This window comes from Bactrocera dorsalis, chromosome 1 (assembly GCF_023373825.1).
Source record: "Bactrocera dorsalis isolate Fly_Bdor chromosome 1, ASM2337382v1, whole genome shotgun sequence".
In the NCBI taxonomy this organism is placed as follows: Eukaryota; Metazoa; Arthropoda; class Insecta; order Diptera; family Tephritidae; genus Bactrocera; species Bactrocera dorsalis.
Window position 1 is genome coordinate 53,032,127 of NC_064303.1, and position 21,394 is coordinate 53,053,520.

General features: G+C 35.2%; 1 protein-coding gene across 15 annotated transcripts in view; it reads right to left on the reverse strand.

Moving 5' to 3' along the window:
- LOC105226771 (cAMP-dependent protein kinase catalytic subunit 1) overlaps window positions 1-21,394 on the reverse strand; it is a 110,734-nt gene that overhangs the window by 54,165 nt on the left and 35,175 nt on the right. For 14 of the 15 annotated variants that reach the window (XM_049445990.1, XM_049445985.1, XM_049445979.1 and 11 more), the window contains one exon: window positions 16,443-18,218. In XM_049445990.1, the coding sequence (XP_049301947.1) occupies window positions 16,903-17,964 (1,062 nt within the window). In that variant the 5' untranslated portion in view covers window positions 17,965-18,218 and the 3' untranslated portion in view covers window positions 16,443-16,902. Of the gene's footprint in view, window positions 1-10,394; window positions 10,652-16,442; window positions 18,219-21,394 lie in introns of those variants that run through there. The other variant, XM_049445991.1, reaches the window with a different exon arrangement.

The window sequence follows — 21,394 nt, forward strand, 5'->3', positions numbered from 1 at the left end:
AGGAAGTACTAAGGCAACTTTTCCGTACTATTAGAAATACCGAATCGAAAAAATTCCGGAATCGACCCACCCTAATATACATCTCTAAGTGCCGGTTTCTCGAACCTAATTTAAGTGAAAAATAATTAATTTCAGATTCACCATTTGATTTAATTTTTATTTAAATGACCATGCTTTGCCAATTAAGATTAGAAAATTTCCTATAAACGTAAATGAGGGAGTTAATTTAAGTGGTTCGTAAAATAATTATGTGTACAATACATCAACTTGAATTTAAGGTATCAAGTCGCATTATACAGGATTTTTCCAATAAGATGGATATGATTTCTTTTAAAAACAAAACACACTATAAGTTAAGAAAACTCAAATGTTTTTATTTAACGTAAAGCACAATCGATATAATCTGAATTTAACATCATTCAAATGGCATCCACGACTTCTTTGGCAAAAACGAGTTCGATGAATCAAATTTTCGAGTACTTTCTTCACTAAATCAAGTCGCATGTCGTGAATAGCACTTTCAACATTGAGAACATTTCAACATTTTTTTTTTTGAGTAAAGAGAACGTTATTAGCCCCAAAGGATGAGTTTATATCAAAATATTTCATTTGAGTAAATTATGATGATTTTAAAATAAATATTTCTAACACGAAGTAAAATGTAGTGCCAAAGCTAAATGAGTATGCGTAAGTTTATCAGCCCTGTCACGCAATCCATCGTATACTGTTTTCTTTCGGGAAAGATACAAAATTGCTATCTTACAATTTCAACATTCACTGAATACACTCGCAACATTCAATCTTGAATTTTATCGGAATTTTTATACAAGTTTTTGCTGGCAGAGAAATAAATTTAAATATTTTTATTGGATTCTAACTATAACTTATTTGTTACGAGTAAAATAATCTTTAATGTTATTTCCGCAGGTCTAAATTAATTACATCCAAGCAGCAATATGATGAGCTGTTACAGCAAAAACCTGAAATGGCCCATGTTTTTACCAAATGTCCAAAGACGCAGCAGCTTTTTGGAAAAATATGACCCAAGAACTGAAGAGTGTTGGTCCTCCTATCAAAGATATTTCTAGCGGGAAGAAGGTGATATATTAAAGTTGTAATTTTTATTGTTGCAACAGGATAATTTAAAGCTTGTTTGACTTACATATTTTTTATTAGGTATGGTTAGATTGGAGGGCCTACATAAAAAGAAAATTGGAGATCAAAATGGAGCAATCAGCTATTGGTGGCAGCAGAAATAGGCAACACCAATTCAATAAATTTGAGGAAACTGTGATAACACTAACTGCATTAGAGACGAGTACTAGTGAAATTGAGAACACAGTGAGCATGAGCTAACCTATTGCAGCTGATGTTGGCATTCCCATTAGTGACCTGCAGTCCAGCACTGCCAAGACGTACTCCTAGGCCACCCGATATATGTAAAAGAACAACTTTTACTTCAAAAAGACTTTCAAAAAAAGATTCTTCATAAGCTAGACGATCTTTCCTCAGGTATCCGGCTATTATTAGCACGGCTGCACCGAAGCTAATATTCCCTTCACAGGTACATTTCTTTTTAGTAACTGTCTTCAGTTCGTGCGGAAGCTATATGCTATAGTAATCCGATCTGAACAATTTTTTCGGAGATTACATTCTTGAATTATAAAATAACATATACAAAATTTAATGAATATATCTTGTCAAATGTGAAAGTTTTCCATACAAGAACTTGATTCCGATCGTTCAGTTTGTATGGCAGCTATATGCTATAGTGAGCCGATCTGAACAATGTCTTCCGATATTACATTATTTCTATAAACAATTACTCATGCCAAAAAATCGTGAAGATATATCGTCATATAAGGAAGTTTCAGTTTGTATGGCAGCTATATGCTAAAGTTAACTAGTGATGAGCGATATTTCACTACCGGTGATTTTTTCACTGTGATTGAAAAATCGCAAATCGCAACTGCGATCACTTTTTATAAATAGCAGTTCGCTTCTATGAACTGCGATTGCGATCGCAGTTCGAAACTGTGATCGCAGTTCGAACCAGTGATTGCGATCGCAGTTCGAAACTGTGATCGCAGTTCGAAACAGTGATTGCGATCGCAGTTCGAACCAGTGATTGCGATCGCAGTTCGAAACTGTGATCGCAGTTCGAACCTGTGATTTACGATAGCAGTTCGAAGCTGTGAATTACGATCACAATAGCAAATAGCAGAAAAGTAACAACTTCAACTTCTTCAGGGTATTGTATATATCGTATATGCTATTTTTCGTCATAGCGGTTTGAAGTTTTGAGTGTAACGTTCTTATAATTTTTAATAATGGCAGGAAATGTATCAAGGAAAAGAAGTGAAGTGTGATGTTTGAAGATGAAATATAATCAAAATGGAATATTTTAATTTGTTTTAATAAAATATTTAATTTTACTTATTGTTAAAACCAAATTTGAAAACTTTTTGTGATGAAAACAAGAATTGTAACTAATTAATTTCAGAAAAAATGATGGAATAAAAAAATTACGAGTTTTTAATATTTTCCCAAAGATTAGGAAACTCGCGTTAATTATTTGGTCTTGAAAATATTAAAAGCAGGTATACTAAACAAACAAATTATCAACCACACTAATGGTAGTTCCTTCTAAGAAATGTGTGAAACCATCGTACCAACATATAAATGAACTATGCAATACGTTCTAAGTGTCAGGTAGCCGAACCACTCCAACATTTGCGAAAATGTAGTGAAAAGAAAGGCGGAAAAACTTGACTCGAGTTACAGGAGCCAAAAGAGAATTTGCCGCCAATAACGACAAAATGTTTCCGTCGTTCCCATGACAGTCGGGTCTACGTAAGTGGAACAGACCCGGACTTTTATTCGGCCAAACAGTGTCAAATTGGCAGAATCTGCCGCTACAACAACAACAACGACGTTCGAACGTCGACTTAGTTGCGATCGCAATAGCAATATAAAATCACAGTGATTTAAAAATAGCAATCACTGAAATCACAGTGATTTAAAAATCGCAATATCGCTCATCTCTAAAGTTAACCGATCTGAACAAGTTCTTCGGAGATTACATTGTTGCATTATAAAATAATATATACCAAATTTAGTGAATATATCTTGTCAAATGTGAAAGTTTTCCATACAAGAACTTGATTCCGATCGTTCAGTTTGTATAGCAGCTTTATGCTATAGTAAGCCGATCGGAAACATTTCTTCGGAGATTACATTGTTGCCTTAGAATAAAATCCATACCAAATTTTGTGAATATGCATATCTTGTCAAATGTGAAAGTTTTCCATACAAGAACTTGATTCCATAAATTCAGTTTGTATGGCAGCTATATGTATAGTGGTCCGATATCGGCAGTTCCGACAAATGAGCAGCTTGAAGAGAAAACGACTTTATAGGGTCTCCGACGCTTCCTTCTGGGTGTTACAAACTTCGTGACAAACTAAATATACCCTGTTCAGGGTATAAAAACAGAAGTGGAAGAAATTAGAAGGCATAACAAACTATGGAGAAATTGGTTGCTGCTAATAAATCAAACATCAAATCAACCGCAAATGTTGGAAGTGGAAAAAAGAAGTGTAAGTGTTCCTCTGACTTGTGAAGATGCATCATTATAAGTTGATGAAAAAATTATTATTTTCTGTAAAAATATTTGGTTCTGAAACATTTTCTAAAACTTCATCATTTACGCGATAGTGAATACAAACGTTGTGTAACGCTGTTGCAACATTAACGATTTGAGATGCCTGAAATGGCTCATAGTGGAGCTCACGAGTACCTAGAAGACATCTGAATCGATTTTTAAAGAAAACTACAGGGTTTGTCCGGAAAGTAATAGGACTGAGTCGATTTAAAAAATTTATTGAACCAATCATTACAATTTTTTAAAAACTTTCAAAATAGGCTCCTTCTGCGTCGATGCAGCGCTGCCAGCGCGATTTCTAAGCATTGAAGGCATTCTCCGGAATAGCTTTGAGAGCCGAGGTGCATGCTGCTTGGATCGCCTTTATGGTGTGCTATTCGGAAGATTGCCTCTTTGTCTCGGTATCATAATCATTGATACATGACTCGTCACCTGTGATTACGTTATTCAAAAATTGGGGGTTCATACATGTTCAAATTTTGTTGGCACACTTCCATTCGCCGCAATTTCTGGTCGTCAGTGAGAACTTTTGGGACCATTTTCGCGCACACCTTGCGCATGTTCAAGTGCTCTGTCACAATGTCATGAAACACAGATTTTTATAAATTTAACATGTGGGCAATTAAACGAATACTTAGTCGACGGTCTGAGTTCAAAACTTTGTGCAGACGAGTCACATTGTCGGTGTCACAAGGCAAAGCACTCCTGAATAAATTCCACAAACAAAAAGGCTAGCAACTTCGTCCTTAGGCTCTCATACGACACAACACCGTTGCGCAGGCTACGTACATTACATCGACATCATTGCGGATCATACCGCACGGCAAACTTTAAAATAATTTAAAAAATGTGACATACATATGTTTATTACAACATAAATATATAAATAAATGCTTATTTGACCACAGAGAAAACCACATTTTTATTTATACTTTTAAACGTGACTAAATGCATTACAGGATAGATGATATTAGAAAAGATTAAACTATACCACAACTATCATTCTGAGTGCGAATACTCCAACGGGTGGTTGTAAAATTTTAAGAAAACACATGGAATAAAAAGACTTAATGCTAAAGGCGAAACACCTTCAGCAAACTAGACAAGGTCTGTCGCAAAAGAAACAGAACTTTTTAAATATAACTGTTTCTGGTGGCGCCACCTATTGGTAGGTATATGAAATAAAAAGTTTAATATCTTTTTGACATTTTGTAAAAATTGTAAGACAATTGGATAACTGCAATCGATGTTATCGATCAAAAAGCGACAGCAGCTTTTGGTCATCGGTCGTAAAATGCATTTTGAACAAAGAGCAAATATTAAATTTTGTTTTAAACTTGGGAAAACGTTTACTGAAACATTTCAAATGATGAAAAAAGTTTATGGTGATCAGTGCCTATCGCGTAGTAATGTGCATGAGTGGTTTAAGCGATTCCAAGAAGGTCGGAAAGACTCCATATTAACCACTAACCTTAACTGGCACCTTGTGATTTTTACTTATTTGGAAAACTTCATTTGCCCATGAAAGGACACTGGTTTCAGGACATTTCAGCTATCCAAAAGGCGACGATCGATATTCTCAAGAGCAATCCGAAAAATGACCTTAAACACTGATGTGAATTGCTAATTGACCGGGCTAAACGCTGTATCGAAGCACAAGGAAACTACTTTGAATATAACTTTTGAAAAATATAAATTTTTTGTTGTTTTTTAACAGTACTGTTTCTTTTGCGACAGACCTTCCAACCGCTACTTTTGTGAAAGTTTCATGCATGAAGCATGTTATCGTTCTCAGTCACCACTTGTGTGTGAGCTTTGAGAATATTCCCTTTTAACGGTTGTGAGAGAGAGAACGAAAAATAAAACAATTGTACGTCTCGCAGACGTACGTTATCTAAGCAGGGTTAAAAAATGTACATAAACTTCTTGAAGTATTTTTTTTTAATCTAAATATATATGGACTTGTTACATAATAAAAATATTTAAAAAAATATAATAAAAATTGTTATTGGTTTAACCGTGAAAATCGAATATCCGTAATGCTTCTGGTCACGAACATCACGGATAATCGAGACCACTGTATTTTTGTTTTAGCTATAGGGGCATCTCGACACGATAGAATTTATAGAATACTAGCTGCATTGTCGTGCACATAGCCTGTGGAGACTCCACATTGCTCATAGCTTGCTAGACATAGAATACTATCTAGTTTGCCATGTATAGTAAGCTAGAAGCTGTCACTTCAGCAGTTTGACAGCGCAGTTTTCATTTCTATGAAAATTTTGAAGAGGCAACATATCCCATTTGCACATATGCCGACGGCATTTTCAATTTGGCAATATGAAATTTAGAAGAGCGAGTATTAAGACGGTTGTGTTATATTATAAAAATAAAGTACATTTTCAAAATAACATTTTTTCAAAAAATTAATATTTAGTTTAATATTGTTAATTTACAGAAAAATTATGCAAATTGGGTTGGGAATGAGCGAAGTCTTAAATTTAATAAACTTATACAAGCATAAATCAAAATATTATTGCGCATTTTAAATTTATTATTTCAATTGGTATATAAAATTTATGCCGCAATTATTATATAATAGTCCAAAAATATGAATTCTTATTTTTCCCAGAAGTACATTTGTAAAAAAAGGATCTTTCTCCTTTTCTTATTATCTTATTTTTCCCAGAAATACATTTGTAAAAAAAAGGATCTTTATCTATGTTATGTTTTTCTTTTTCCCAGAAATACATTTGTAAACAAAATTATCTTAATCCTTTTTTATTTTCCACTTAAAAGATTTCAAACGTGCTCTACATCAGCTACCTACCCCACGGCATTTCGCAAATGATAAAATAAATTTTTCAAGAGCTCAAAGCATGCGCTACATCAGCTCGAACCTACCTACCCTCGCCTTTGCGCAAATGATTCTATCATGATAGCAAATGCCCACATACAGATTTGGATATGTCAATAGCAATACGTTTGACAGCTAGTATTCTATAAATTCTATCGTGTCGAGATGCCCGTAATAAAAGTTCTCTAGTTAAACAAAGATCAGATAATAATAACATTTCTGCTATCTCTGGCAAATTCTTGTCTCAACTTGCTACCAACTGTTCATTGACTACGTTCGTATTTGGTTGAAAGAAATTACTGTATTCATTTAAATTGACTAGGACTGACTTTATACTGGAAACAACAGTAATATTCTAAAACATATTAAGGATTAGACGGTTAAAAACATCTATATTTACTTTTATTTAATAAGTTGTTAGTAGAACTATCGGTTCCTTCAGGAACCAACCGCTACTTTTGTGAAAGTTTCATGCATGAAGCATGTTATCGTTCTCAGTCACCACTTGTGTGTGAGCTTTGAGAAACCATCAGGTGCTCAAACATCCTACGTACGCAAATTTATTGTATAAAATGTGGTATATCTCCTTGTTTTTCGCCACAGCAAAATTGTTTTCTGGATTTCCATACAAACTAATAATCTTTTATCAGTGTAATAAAAAACTTTAATGAAATTTCAATGAAATGTGGATTTTTGGAAAAATACACGATTTGTCTGCAAAGTAAACGACTGATTTTCTTCGGCTGCGTCTGTACTTCGGAGCGTCCGCGCACCGACTCGATTCCGTAGATTGCGTTCCTAGCTAACGAACGAGCGGCTGGGTCAGTTGTCTCCGAGCACCTGGAGAGTCAGGGCAATATTTTCGCACGACGTGTTTTTGTGAGTGCTGCAGGCCGAAAATGCAACGTTCGCTTCAGCAGAGATACGCGATTAAATCCTGTGTAAAACTCGGTCAATCTGCGACAGAGACATTTGATATGATCAAGCAAGCATACCCAGATGTAAGTGAAAAACACTTTTTTCAGAAAGATATTGTATTATCCAATATCGGGGGGGGGTCCCATTTATCTAATACCAAAATAGGGTTGGTGATGCGAATATATAGCCTATCTCTCCCAAACGTCAACCCCACCTTCAAGCGGAACCCTCTGTTCACTACGAACGAGACTTTGATAACCGAGTAAAGGCAGTGTAACCTTAGCACCTGTGAGAAGGAAACTCCTACGCCATTGCCTGCCTAGAGGCGAAACCGGCAGCCCCGGAACTAGGCTCGGATGCAGAAGTCTAATCACCTTCTCATCTTAAACCCTCTGATTACCGAAACCGAAGTAAAGATTAAACACGATAAATTGATGACGCCCTTCAGCATGAAAAATGGATTACGAATAGGGACCTGGAATGTAAGTTCATTTTTAGAACCAATTAAACTACCGCAACTTTATAAAGAATTTAAACGCTACTCGTTCTTTTTGGTCTGTTCGAGGTTAGATGGACCGACTCGGGCGAAGTTACAACTATTTCTGGCGAAAAATAAATTTTCTCTGGAAAAAAAGCCCACTCAAAGAGAATTTGTCGGATTTCTTCTTGAAACCTCACTCGGATAGAATCATCTCAGTGAGGCTGCGCACAAGAGCCAGAAACATGACTATAGTACAAAGCTGTGTTCCAAGGAATGTAGCAGAAGTGGAAGTTAAGAAAGCCTTTTATAGTTGCCTCACAAAAGTAATGAGTGAAATCAATAAGGGTGACACAGTCATCTTAATGAGTGATATGAATGTCCAAGATGATCATCACATTAAGGGGTTAGAGGCGACGTTGGGCCGACACGGGTTAGGCATGATGACTGAGAATGGCGAGATGTTCACCGAACTTCGCGCTAATTTTAATCTTGTTATAGGAGGAGCACTATTCAATCATAAGCGCGTCCACAAAATAACTTGGAAACAATAAGACGTAAATGGCGCGGTTCCCTTATGGACACACAGAATAAACCTGAAGCTGATATTGCAAGTGACCATCATCTTCTAATTGCGTCAGTCAGACTCAAAGTGGCTGCAGTTAGCGGTTCGAAAAAAAAAGATACAGAAATTCGACGTAAACTGAAAGTCGAATCTACCTTCGCAAGGTTTATCGAATCGCTAATTGCATCTGTCGAAACAGAACACACTCTGACTAACGACTGGAAAAGTATAAAACAAACTTTTCTAAAAGCGGAAGATTGTATTGGATTCAAAGAACATAAACGAAAATCCTGGATTTCCGACTCCACATGACTGTTAATAAACGAACGCAGAGAAATAAAAAAATCAGTTAAATTCTGATAAGACGAGATCCGCCAAGGCGGCACTACAGCACACTTACAGCAAAACCGACAAGCTGATACAGAAAAGCACTAGAACGGATAAACGAATCTGGAGTGACAATTAAGCTAGAAAAGCGCAGGAGGCAGCGGAAACGTACCGCTCTCGTGACCTGTATCAAACGATACGCCAAATGACAAACGCAACACTCAAAAACCGGTAAAAGATGAAGATGGCAAGTTAACAACGGTCAAAGATAAGCAGACTTTGCAGAATTGCTCTCACCAACTTCGTCGGAGACTATTCGACCATGCGGTTGCCAACGTCGCATACCAAGACGTGACATTCACACCTCGAACCCGAACGAGACGGAGATAATGACTACTATCAGAGCATTAAAGAACAACAAAACTCCTGGGCAAGATAACATCAACCCAGAACTCCTAAAAGCTGTTTCCTCTACTCAAAGACATTTGGGCCTCAGAAAAGATACCAGAGCTGAAGGAACGAACAAAGGAAAATTTATCGGAATGTAAAAATTTAAGAGGAATAACACTACTAAGTATGGTGAATAAAATAATAACGCACATAATTCACAAAAGGTTATCGGATTCGCTGATGCATGGGCTATGTAAAGAACAAGCTGGTTTTAGACCCCATTGCTCATGTGTCGATCCCTTCAACACCTTACGAGTGCTCTACCTTTGCTTTATCGATTTTGAGAAAGCGTTTGAGTTCCGGAAAAATTAATTAACCTAATAAAACTGCTGTACTCAGGAGCTAGTTGTCGAGTAAGGTGTGTGTGTTGTCGGGTAAGTAGGGGCATCCAAGTCAGGACTGGTGTCAGACAGGGGTGCGTTCTATCTCTCCTTTTATCCTTGAAACTGGAAGCTGTTAGTGATCTCGCCGCACAAACTGGACTCAAAATCAATATAGCGAAGACAAAACTCATGTGCATCAACACAACCGAAACGCCAAACCTAAAGATCGCGGGAACATGTTCGAGACAGAAGTCGACGAGTTTTGCTATTTAGGTAGCATTATAACTAAAAATGGTGGATCAGCAGCCGATATAAGAAATCATATATCCAAAGTTCGCGCGATCTGGAGATCAACACATACATATATCAATACGTATGAAGCTAAAAATATTCAACGTTGAAATACGTTGTATTATACGGCTGCGAGACGCGGAATATTGCAGCGAATGTTTTGCAATCGATGTTTTCGAAAAATTATCCGGATATTCTGGTCTAACGTTGTTAGCAATGCTAACCTCTGGACCGTAACCAAACAACTACCGATCTATATCGAAATTCGACGTCGTAAATGGAAATGGATCGGCCACACTCTGCGAAACCCTCACAACGACATTAGCAGAACAGTGCTAGATTGGAATCTGAAAGGACTTCTTACAATGCATAAATTGAAAACTGTTGGTTTATTGGTTAATTCTTATTTTTGGGTGTGCTGAATCGGAAAACGGCTTTAATTTTGTCACGTTTTCTGAGAATGTAGGTATCTTTATTAAAAAAGTTGTCATCTTAAAATAAAAGATAAAAGACTAACAAAATTTTAATATTTACAATGGCACAACAAAACTTTTTTTATTTGAATTACATTTATTAGTAAACACTAAATACATTTATTTTTTCCAGTGAGACTTCTTTTAGTACATTTCCCTTGTAGGAAGCATCTAGAAAGTCTCTCTCAGGCGTCCAACAGTAGTCTGCCATCATAGAAATGCTCCATTTTCCTTGGTATCTTTTTTCCATTTCCTATCTTGATGATTTCGTTCACATTGCTCTCCACTCACATCTGCTAAATTCTCTGAAAATTAATCGAATTGGGAATGAAGAAAATGTACTTTTAGACTCATTAAGCAACTAAAGATTGAAATGCTTTGACGATTTGTTTGTAGTTAGGGTCTTTGTTATTGCCTAAAAATTTCTCTATGACCTCTTAAAGACAATTTCTCTTCTCTTTGTGGATCCGCCATGGCTGTGATGAACTTTGGATCAGCCATAGGCCGTGGAATATCTGGTCCAACGAAAACACCTTCCTTCAACTTTGCCTCTGAGAGACCTTGAAACTTTAATACTTAGTATTTGGAGCAATTTCCATTTCTTAGAAGTGACTTTACAAATTGCTTCGTCAATCCCAGATTTATGTGATGTGTGTGGTGGTAGAAGCACTTTATGAGGAGGCACTAAAGTTTCATACAGAACAAAACTTTTTGATTCAGTAATTTGCTCGGTCTCTACTATGCCATAGACCAGATTGTCCCGAGCAACATGCCCAATATTTTGAAATCACCGCACACTTGCCATCCGTAATCTTTATATTCTAATTTGCAAAGAACCAATTTCAAGTTTTTGTAGGTTCCCTTGAGATGTACTGAATGATCGACAGAAATGGAAACATAGAAACCGCCATTGTGAAGCAGAACTGCTTTAAGGCTTCTTTTTGAAGAATTTATGAAAATAAGCTACTGTGATGGGTCTTATGAGTTCTTGAATATATTCATTAAATCTTTAATATTCGAACAATAAACCAACTCGTCCTCTTTATAAGCGAACTACTTCTCAAGATATAGGCTGACTTCATAAACGCAGTTTGCAATGCAACACTGCAATGCCTAGTGTTCATAATCGCATCAGACAAAAACTTGGCAATGCCGCGTGTTCATTATTGCATGGCAATGCTTTTTTATGCGCAACATATGCCAAACTTGTGCATTGTTTTCATTTGTGATGCTTTAGTGGCATTTCATGGCGGCAAAAAGTATACAAAAAACAAAATATAAATTTGTGGTGAAAATGGCGGATTTATGGTAAGTAAAAATGGTTTACTTTAAAGATTGTAGTTTTACTTATGATTTTTTAATATTTTCTGTATATTCATAGTGAAAAAAAGTGGACCCATGACAGGAAGAAATTACTTATAGAAATAAGATTGAAGTACGAGCCAGATTTCGTTGCAAAAAAAAAAAAAGAGGAACACACTTTGGGAGCAAATAATGCGGGATGTGAAGGGAATAGATAACACATTCCTATTCTCCAAGGACGAAAGTACCAGATGTTTTGTAAATATAATGGGCACCTACAAACGTATAAAAAAACGCAACAACACATCTGGGGAAGGCGCAACAAATTGGGAATTTTTCCAAACATTGGATAAAGTTTTCGGCAGCCGCAGTAGTGTCCTTGTGCCTGATGCCATGCTGGAATCTTCCCTTAATTCCTTAATGCAAGATTTAAGTAATGATCCACCCGATAGCCCTACGGTGCTGGACTTAGATGCAACATTACCTAGTACTAGCACTCCAAGAAATAAACTAACAAGAAAAATGAATGTGTTAGAGTTTTTAAACAAGGAATCGGAAGAAGATGCCAAAGTTATGAAGAAATTGCTGGACACGGAGGCAGAGAAGCTAGCAGTGGAGAAAGAAAAATTGGTCGAATTGAAAGAAATTCGTACACTGTTCCAGAAAATACTCGACAAATCTTAGAATTCGAGTATGTTTCATATTAAATTTTAAGTGCAATGAATTGTTTTTTGTTTATTTTTTTTCCTATAAGTGCAAAATGAACTGACTGTGATTTTATTTTTATTTTTTCTTTATTGGGTTTAATAAAGTTAAAAAAACAACTATAACTTTAAAGTTTTAACTATTTTCAATTAGGCAGACAATAGCGTGGCCAGTGCATCCCTTTTTGCTTTTGCCTCCCTTTGTCCCGATGTAGTCGTATCTTCGGCTCAGTATGTGAGTTTTCTTCATCTATTTCATCGACTAAGTAGCCTTCATTTTCAATTATTATATTATGAACAATCATACATGCCATTGTAATTAATTTTGGCATATATGGACGTTGAGCTTCGATGTATTTGAGAATTCTAAATTTTTTTTTTAAAACACCAAATGCTTGTTCCACAACAACGCGAGTTGAAGACAGAATCGCATTGTATTTTGACTGCATTGGTGTTAAGAACCCGTTATCACGATAGGGCACCATAAGGAACGATTCTAATGGATACCCTCCATCGCCCAACAAATGGTAATTAGAACAGATTTTAATCTCCTTGCTAATTATAGCTTTCCTGACAGAGCTCCTTTGCCAAACTGATGCGTCGTGGCACGCACCTGGACAGCCGATAAATGCATCTATAAACCTCATTCGACTATCTACAATAGCCTGAAAAAAATATTTCCAGTTAATAATTATTATCATGCAAAAAAGTTCATTTTTTAATGATTGAATACGTTCCCTTTCGGTTGCGATAGCTGATTTCATCCTTGATTGGCTTCGAAATTGGAATATGAGTTCCGTCGATGCATCCAATTACAAAAGGAAAAGGATTATACCGCAGGTTTGTAAATTCTTCATTTACTTGTTTTTGTTTCGCTGCAGTTTTGGGAAATTTGATTACATCTCCCTTCAAGCGGCAAATCATTTTAATTATTTTCAGAAATACCTTATATGCGAGGCCAGCTGCCACACCAAACCGGTCGCTGACATCTCTGAAAGAGCAATTATTGCTTAGCTTCCAAATTGTTATTTGTAAAGATTTTTTCAACGTTATTGCTATACGTCCAGTTTCACTTGAATTCCACCAGGGCTTAATCGCAATCTGCAACTTCTTTACATTTAGGGTATTAGTTTTATCAACTTACTCAATACTCTACGTATTTTATAATAAATACCTGAAATGTACTTTTCTTCATTCGAAAATGAGAATAAAATACATCGTCTTCCATGCTTTCGATAACCTTACAAAAATTTTTTGTTTTTGGAATTCTTCTCCGTGAATTTTCGCTAGCTAATAATGCAAAACGACGGCGTTTTCTTTCGTTTATTATATTTTTGATAACACTGCTGCTTGATTCTCTATTATCAGCCAATTCTGAGGCTGTTTTCAAAAGAATACAGCAATATTCCTGCACATTCATTTAAAAAAACTTTGTTGTCGAATATGTTAGTGTTAGTGATGCAATGTACCAATCTTTTGCGCGTTCATAAATGCAGTAAAATGCCAACCATTTATTTGGCAAAGCAGTGTTACCACGCAATATTGCTTTGCATTGTAAATGAATTTCTTTGTAGTGTTGCATTGCAAACTGCGTTTATGAAGTCAGCCATATAAACCAGGAGAAAGGCACACCCGGCAAAAGTATGGTCTTGTTTTTGAGCCTTGATCCAAGCAACTCAGCAGCATTTTTTGGGAAGATTCAAGTATTTTACCAAATCATTTAGCTCGCAATGGGAAAACAATTTCGGACTGCTATCATCTTCAAATTCAAAAGTTGGCTTTTCATCGGTATCAAGTACAGCACTGTCTTCGTCAGAACTTGGAATCTCTTCAAATGTAGCAGGGGCCTTGGGCATTGCTTCCGTTTTGAATTATACCCTTTCACATTACACCAACGAAGGTACCAGTCATCACTATGGTTGTTCTGCTGCACCATAAAAATGGCATATCGGAAAACTTTTTTTCCCCCTTAAACCAATTTCGAAGGTCTTCGACAAATCGTTTGCAGACTTTGAGGTGCCCAAACTTTATTGACATGCAAGTTTTAAGCCAAAATGCTCGGAGTATACTTTTTTACAAAGTCCTTATATTGAAGGTCTATAAAACAATTACGTGGTTTTTGCCTTTTTCGTTATCTCTACAATCTATTTTACAAAAACAATATTCAAGGCATCAACTAAAGAAAGGGAAGGTGCACACAAAACATAGTCGCTGCTATTCAATGATCACAACCTCACGTATACGTACGATCATGCATCCCTCATTTATTCATTCGGTATCATACAACAAAACATATAGCTGAACTGTTCTAATTTCCTAACCGTCAGCTGATGTAGGGTTGCTTTTTCGTATTCCTAACTTAAAATATTTCTAAAATTTCAAAGTTTCAAAATTATTATTTTCATAATTTTACTATTTATTATATATACAAAATAATATAAACTGATTATTATGCCGTTATGTGCTATATATAACGCGAAACAAAATATAAAGAAAATTCACTTTAAAATTTTAACGGTCATATTACCGAGTATGAAATCGAAAACGTTCTTATCACGTATGTTATACGTGGGGTGTAATCTGTTTGGCGGTATGGATCTACATTTTAGGCCATTTGGAGGCATAATTGATTTATTTTAAATAATAAACAAAATCTGTTATTAAATGAAAATTTAAATTTACCACAATTACTGAATCCATGTTTGCCTCTGTTAGTTATATCAATTAAATCCACGTTTTATTTGAATGTTTGTATACCAGGAAGTAAAGTACATTTCTATAAAAACATATTTCTTATTTTAATTATTTGAAATACATTTAATAATTGAATTTATCCACAGTATATTTACGAAGCTTCTATAATTGACAGGCTGTTAAAATATCATTGAAGATGCTAACTTATTTAGTATCAGCAAAGCCTAAATACTATTAAAAAAAATATCTATTTTTAAATATATTAAACATACATACACACATATTTAGTTATGTAAGATAAGATTTCTGAAATAGTATATAAGCAATGAAAACATCAAAATAAAATCAGAATGAATAAATTCTCACTCAAGAAAGGGGAGAGACTTAAAGATTCTTTTTTGGGTTCAATGTTTGATCTTACACAGGCAATCCATAGGATGATGGATTGCTATTCCAGAAAAAGTAAAAAAAAAAGTGTTTAAATACAAATTTATACAATTTCAAAAAAACTCCTCATCTTATCTTTAGAAAATTACTCTTTCCTTTTACATTTTCATTCGTATTTAAACTTCACCTTTTTGAGATTTTTCTATTGGCACTAATGACAAATATGTTTTCTCATTCGCACTCATTCAATAACGAATTAAATGGCAACTTCTGTTTGTTTGTGTAATTTCAAATTGGTTAAAAAAATATTCCATAAATGTGGGTTGTTGTTAGATCGAGGAAAAAATATGTAATTGTGTTGATATTTCTGGTGGAAAGTAGTTAGTGGTGGCGGGCGAAACGTCAATAATAAAAATTTGGCTGAGGGAGGGGTTATAGTTTCACGGTAAGAAAAAAAAAAACAATTTATTTCTTTTATATAGATTGGGTAATTTTAGTCGGATCTTTTGTACATATTGAGCACACTTATAACAATATAAGGTAAGGTTTAGTGAAAAAAAAAACAGATTACACTTCAAATGGCTGCCAAAAATTTTAAATGAAAAAAAAAATTATCAGAGAACGTTGCGGGGAAAATTTGATTTTAATTTGACTAATTTTTTTTTATTTTCGGAAAATTTCCAGCCGCGTTATGGCGAACACCGCAAATTTTTGTCCTAAACATTCTGGAGGAAGCTCTGTTAGCGGCTTATGCTTCAATATTTCTGCATGAAAAAATTACCCTATATTGTCAAATATGTGCTCAATAATGTCCGAATAAAATTACTCAATCCATATTTAAGAAATAAATTCACAAAGAAAACATTTTTTTACCTTCAAACCCTAACCTCTCCCTTAATTGGCAATCTTACAATACAAATATTATATATTTTTTATTATCAGATAAAGGACTTATGATATATGAGATGTACTTAATATAAATAATTAGGTGTAAATGTTTCATACATACGTATATCATATATTGTTGATGAGTCCAAGTATATGCTTCCAAATGTCTTAGGCTTGTTATGTAGTAGCAATTAAGGACAGATAACAGCAACGAAAAAGATATTTATGAGCGTATATTAGGTTTCAACTTATATTTATTAAAGATTTATGATGCTCCCATTGATACGATTTGTTTTCACGACACGACAAAAATTTATAGGAAATCGCTTTAAATTTGTCTTTTAATATTTTTAATGCAATTTTCAAAGGAGAAGCACTGCTTCATTTTAAAGTATTCTCACTTATAACAATCTTGATTTAAAAATAATTATTTGTAGGTAGATTTCAGGAGACCATTAAACTTCCCGATACCCAAGATAAAATCTATCGGGTGTAACTATAATGTACATTGTTTACGTTTATATTGTTAATAATGCTCGCGATTTTGCTACTCCGCAATAGCATGTAAAAAATTAACACAATTAGAATTCAGCAAACTCCTTGGCACATTTTTCTGTGCTAGAAATCCGCAGTGCCTCTTCCTCGTAGTCGTCAAAATTACTAGTATCACCAGGTCCTTTACACCGAGGAATAAATGGTGCTTCAATTTTTTTTTGAAAGATTGCAATCCAGTCAGTTGAGGCAAACCACTTTTGGTTTTTAATATCATTGACGCCTGCCTTCAAATTACCGTAACGCTTTGTCAGGTCGACTTGTAATAAATTACGTAATAAGTCTTTCAAGTCCGAACCAAAATGCGAGGGAAAACGTACTTTTCCTGATACGATTTTTTCATATATTTGAATTGGTTGGTCGGCAAAAAATGGCGGATAGCCCGCTGCCATTTCATATACAAGTACTCCGAGAGCCCACCAATCAACTGCTTTGTTATAGCCTTTAGACAATATAATCTCCGGAGCAAGGTATTCAGGTGTACCACAAAGTGTCCATGTGCGCCCTTTTACACGCTTAGCGAAACCAAAATCAGTGACTTTCAGATAACCTTGTGAGTCAATTAATAAATTTTCCGGTTTCAAATCTCTATAAATTAAATCAAGATAGTGAAGGTATTCAAAAGCCAGCACAATCTGGGCAGCGTAAAAACGTGAATGGACTTCTGAAAAACGGCCTACTTTACGTAAATGCGAAAACATTTCTCCACCAGGAACATATTCCAAAACCATATACAAATTGGAATTGTCCTTGAAATGATATCGAAGAGAAACTAGGAACGGAAACTGAATAGCCTGGAGTATGCGCTTTTCATTCAAAGTATGTTCTACTTGTTTAAGTTTAACAACCTTTTGCTTGTCAAGAATCTTCATAGCATAATAGTCTTTCGTCGGTTTGTGCTGAACAATCATCACACGTCCAAAAGACCCAGTGCCCAACGTCTTAATGCGTTCAAAATCATCCAAGCACGCAGTATTTGTTGGGTTTCGGCGCCATTTATCTTCAAATTCCTCTTTGGCTTGTTCAAGAAACTCTTTAACTGTCTCTGCAGCATCAACTTTTTTGTTAGATGTAGTAGCGTTATTTCCCATGTTTGAAAATGTGATAACGGATGAAAGCGAAACACTTATTTATTTTTGCAATGTTGATAAAACATAAATTTTTACGACTTTCTTAAAATATATTTCAACAATTTTTGAAAAGAAATGTGTATAATTTTCAGTTGCAGAAGATACTTCCAGGTAACACAATTTACGTAATATCGATATTCTAGTTAGTTATTTTATTTTCTGTACACCATTTTAAGCGTTGTTTTTAAGATTATTCCTTAAGGTAGTTGGTATACCTAAAAACAAGAACACAAAAGTAATTTTTGAATAAATATTGTATAATATATATGCACTAAAAGTTTGCCCCAAATTAGAGTGTTTTCAATTAATAAAACTTCAAAAGTTCAAAGTGGTGAACAGAATACAGTGATAGTAGTAGGGGAGCCCAGAGTGCTAAATTTGCAGTTACTGGAGCGTCATGGAGACTTACTAGATAGTCAAGATAACGTCTAAAAAAAAATAAAATCTAGGTGAAGTTTTCCATTTTAGTGGGGAGAAGAGCGGGTAATTGGTTTCAAAAATGTAAAAAAAAAAAAAGTCACATGAAAATACTCAACCGCGTCAGTCATTTATGGTATATACGCGCATTGTATTTCTGATAGTCGATATATATTAATCTGACAATCAAGTCAGGGTTGAAGGCCGTAATGACAGAATAAAAAAAAAAAATTATAAGTTATTCGAGCGTGTCAGATTTTCTAAGCGAATGTTAATGAACCTCTAAAAAGTTTACCATTTCAATTTCTGACAATTTCGACGTGGACAAAAGTCATTTATTGATTTTAAAACTTGTAAAAAAAAAGGTGACCTTGAGATACTCGAGCGCGTCAGATTTTTATGCAGGGGGATGAACTTGATGTCAGAGTCTTCCCAAAAGATAATCTGACAATTATATAGAGGCATATCGTTAATCTGACGATTTAAAAGTGGAAGAATTCTGTTTGGTTCTTGTTTTTGTTACAGGATGTTATAAAAACAGTGTATACATATACATACTTACGTATATGTATACAATATTATATGTATTATATATATTGTATACATATACATATGTATATGTATAGAAAATTGAATAATTTATTAATATGAAAATAGATCTAAATATTAAAAAAAAAAATTTAGAGTTTGTGGAATAAACTTTTTTTTTCATACGTTTCTTCGCCACAGTAAACACATTTGCCACTAACGTCACTCATTTTTACAATGGATGTAAAACTAATCGCTGTAAACGAACGAAACAAACAAAAGTGTCAAGCGTTTACTAACAACAACCACGCTATGGTGATCAGTACGCTTGACCTTTTGTCGACGATTTTACCTGTATCGCCCCACGGAAATTGTCAGATTATTAGCCCTATCACGCAATCCATCGTAGCAAAGCTACGAATACGAATGTCCGCTACGAATACGAACAATTTGCTATCATTGAATTCATGTGAATTCGAAACTTTTGTTGCCAGACTTAATTTTGAATTTTGACATTTCGAAATCAGCTGTGTAGAAGAAAAAATTAAAATTAGGATTAATAAAAGTGGAAACGTTTATATTCAAATTGATTTAACGAACAAAAAATATGTATTCGCTAACGTTTTCATTTATGTTGCTTAAGGAAGAACGTGAGAGAAGTCGGCGTGATATAAAAATTCACCGAAAATCACTGAGGGACAGGAGTAACCCTTTCGATGTGGACGAAACAATGTACAGTTCATAAATCCATAAAAATTCATTGTTAAATTTTATTAAAATTATTTTTCTAAAACAGGTTTATTAAAAACTATCGCTTAAATAAGGCGGCCTTTACGTATGGCCTCGATGTTCTAGAGAGGAATGCAAGTTCTTCAAGATCGTCGTCTATATCTTTACTTCATCGATTGTCTTCAGTTTTACGGTTTTTAGCTGAAGGAGGCTATCAGCATGGAGTGGGTAAAGACTTCGATATTCCAATGGCTCAGTCAACATTTTGTTGCATCTTAAAAGAAGTATTGGGATTGCTTCAGTCTCATTTGTGCCCTCAGTGGATAAACCTCGATTTAAGTGATGTTGAAAAAAGGGAAGCGAAAAGGGATTTTTTTCAGAAATACGGATTTCCAGGCGCGATTTTATGTGTAGACGGGACGCATATTAAAATCGTTGCCCCAACTAAAGATAAGTTTCTCTATTATAACCGCAAAGGATACTTTAGTATCAATGCCATGATTGTAAGTTTGGTGACAAATTCGCATTTCAAACATCTTAATCAATGTTTTGCAGATATGTGACAATAAAATGAAAATACGAGGGCTGTCCGATAAATAACCGACCTCAACGTGAAGCTAGCGGCACATCTGAAAAAAAAGTCTCTACTTCAAATTGTGCATATTATAATAGCTACTCGCCAAAATTTCAGAAATTTATCTTGCGCAATTATCTGTTGACAGTCGTTTTTGTGAGTCTATTTCGGTGATTTCCCCAAAATGGAAAAAATTGAATATCGAGCTGTAATTAAATTTTTATTTTTGAAAGGCAATACGCCTTCACAAATCAAAGATGAGTTGGACTCTGTGTATGGTGACTCTGCACCATCGTTTACCACCGTAAAATTTTGGGCAGCTGAATTTAAATGTGGTCGCAGGAGCTTGGAAGATGATGAACGTTCTGGGCGTCCAAAAACTGTAACCACTAACGATAACATCGCTAAAGTTCATCAATTGGTACTAGACGACCGCCGGATTAAAGTTAGGGAAATAGCTGAGATTATGAAGATGTCAAAAGAAACTGTTTGTCACATATTAAACCAAGATTTGGGCATGAGAAAGTTGTCCGCGTGTTGGGTGCCGCGTTTGCTTACGCTAGACCACAAACGTGCGCGCATGAACATTTCCAGCGCTCTGTTGGCTCAGTTTAGAGGCAATAAGACCGAGTTTTGGCGCCGATTGATAACTGTAGAGGAAACTTGGATTCATCATTATACGCCCGAAACAAAAAACCAATCTAAACAGTGGATTGAAAAGGGGGAACTAGCCCCAAAAAAACCTAAAGCTGTGTATTCGGCTGGGAAAGTGATGGCGAGTGTTTTTTGGGACAGCCATGGAATTATTTTTATCGACTATCTTGAAAAAGGAAAAACTATAACAGGAGCATACTACGCATCATTATTGGACAAGCTAAAGGAAGAAATTTCGAAAAATCGGCCACATTTGCAAAAAAAGAAAGTCTTGTTCCACCAAGATAACGCACCATCTCACACCTCAACAGTCGCCATGGCGAAAATCCACGAATTGCGGTTCGAACTGCTTGACCATCCACCTTATTCACCGGATCTAGCACTACCGACTTTTTTTTGTTTTCTCAACTTAAAACTGCCCTCGGCGGTCAGAGATTTTCGTCAAATGAGGAGGCAATCTCTTTCGTGAACTCGTATTTTGCAGACAAA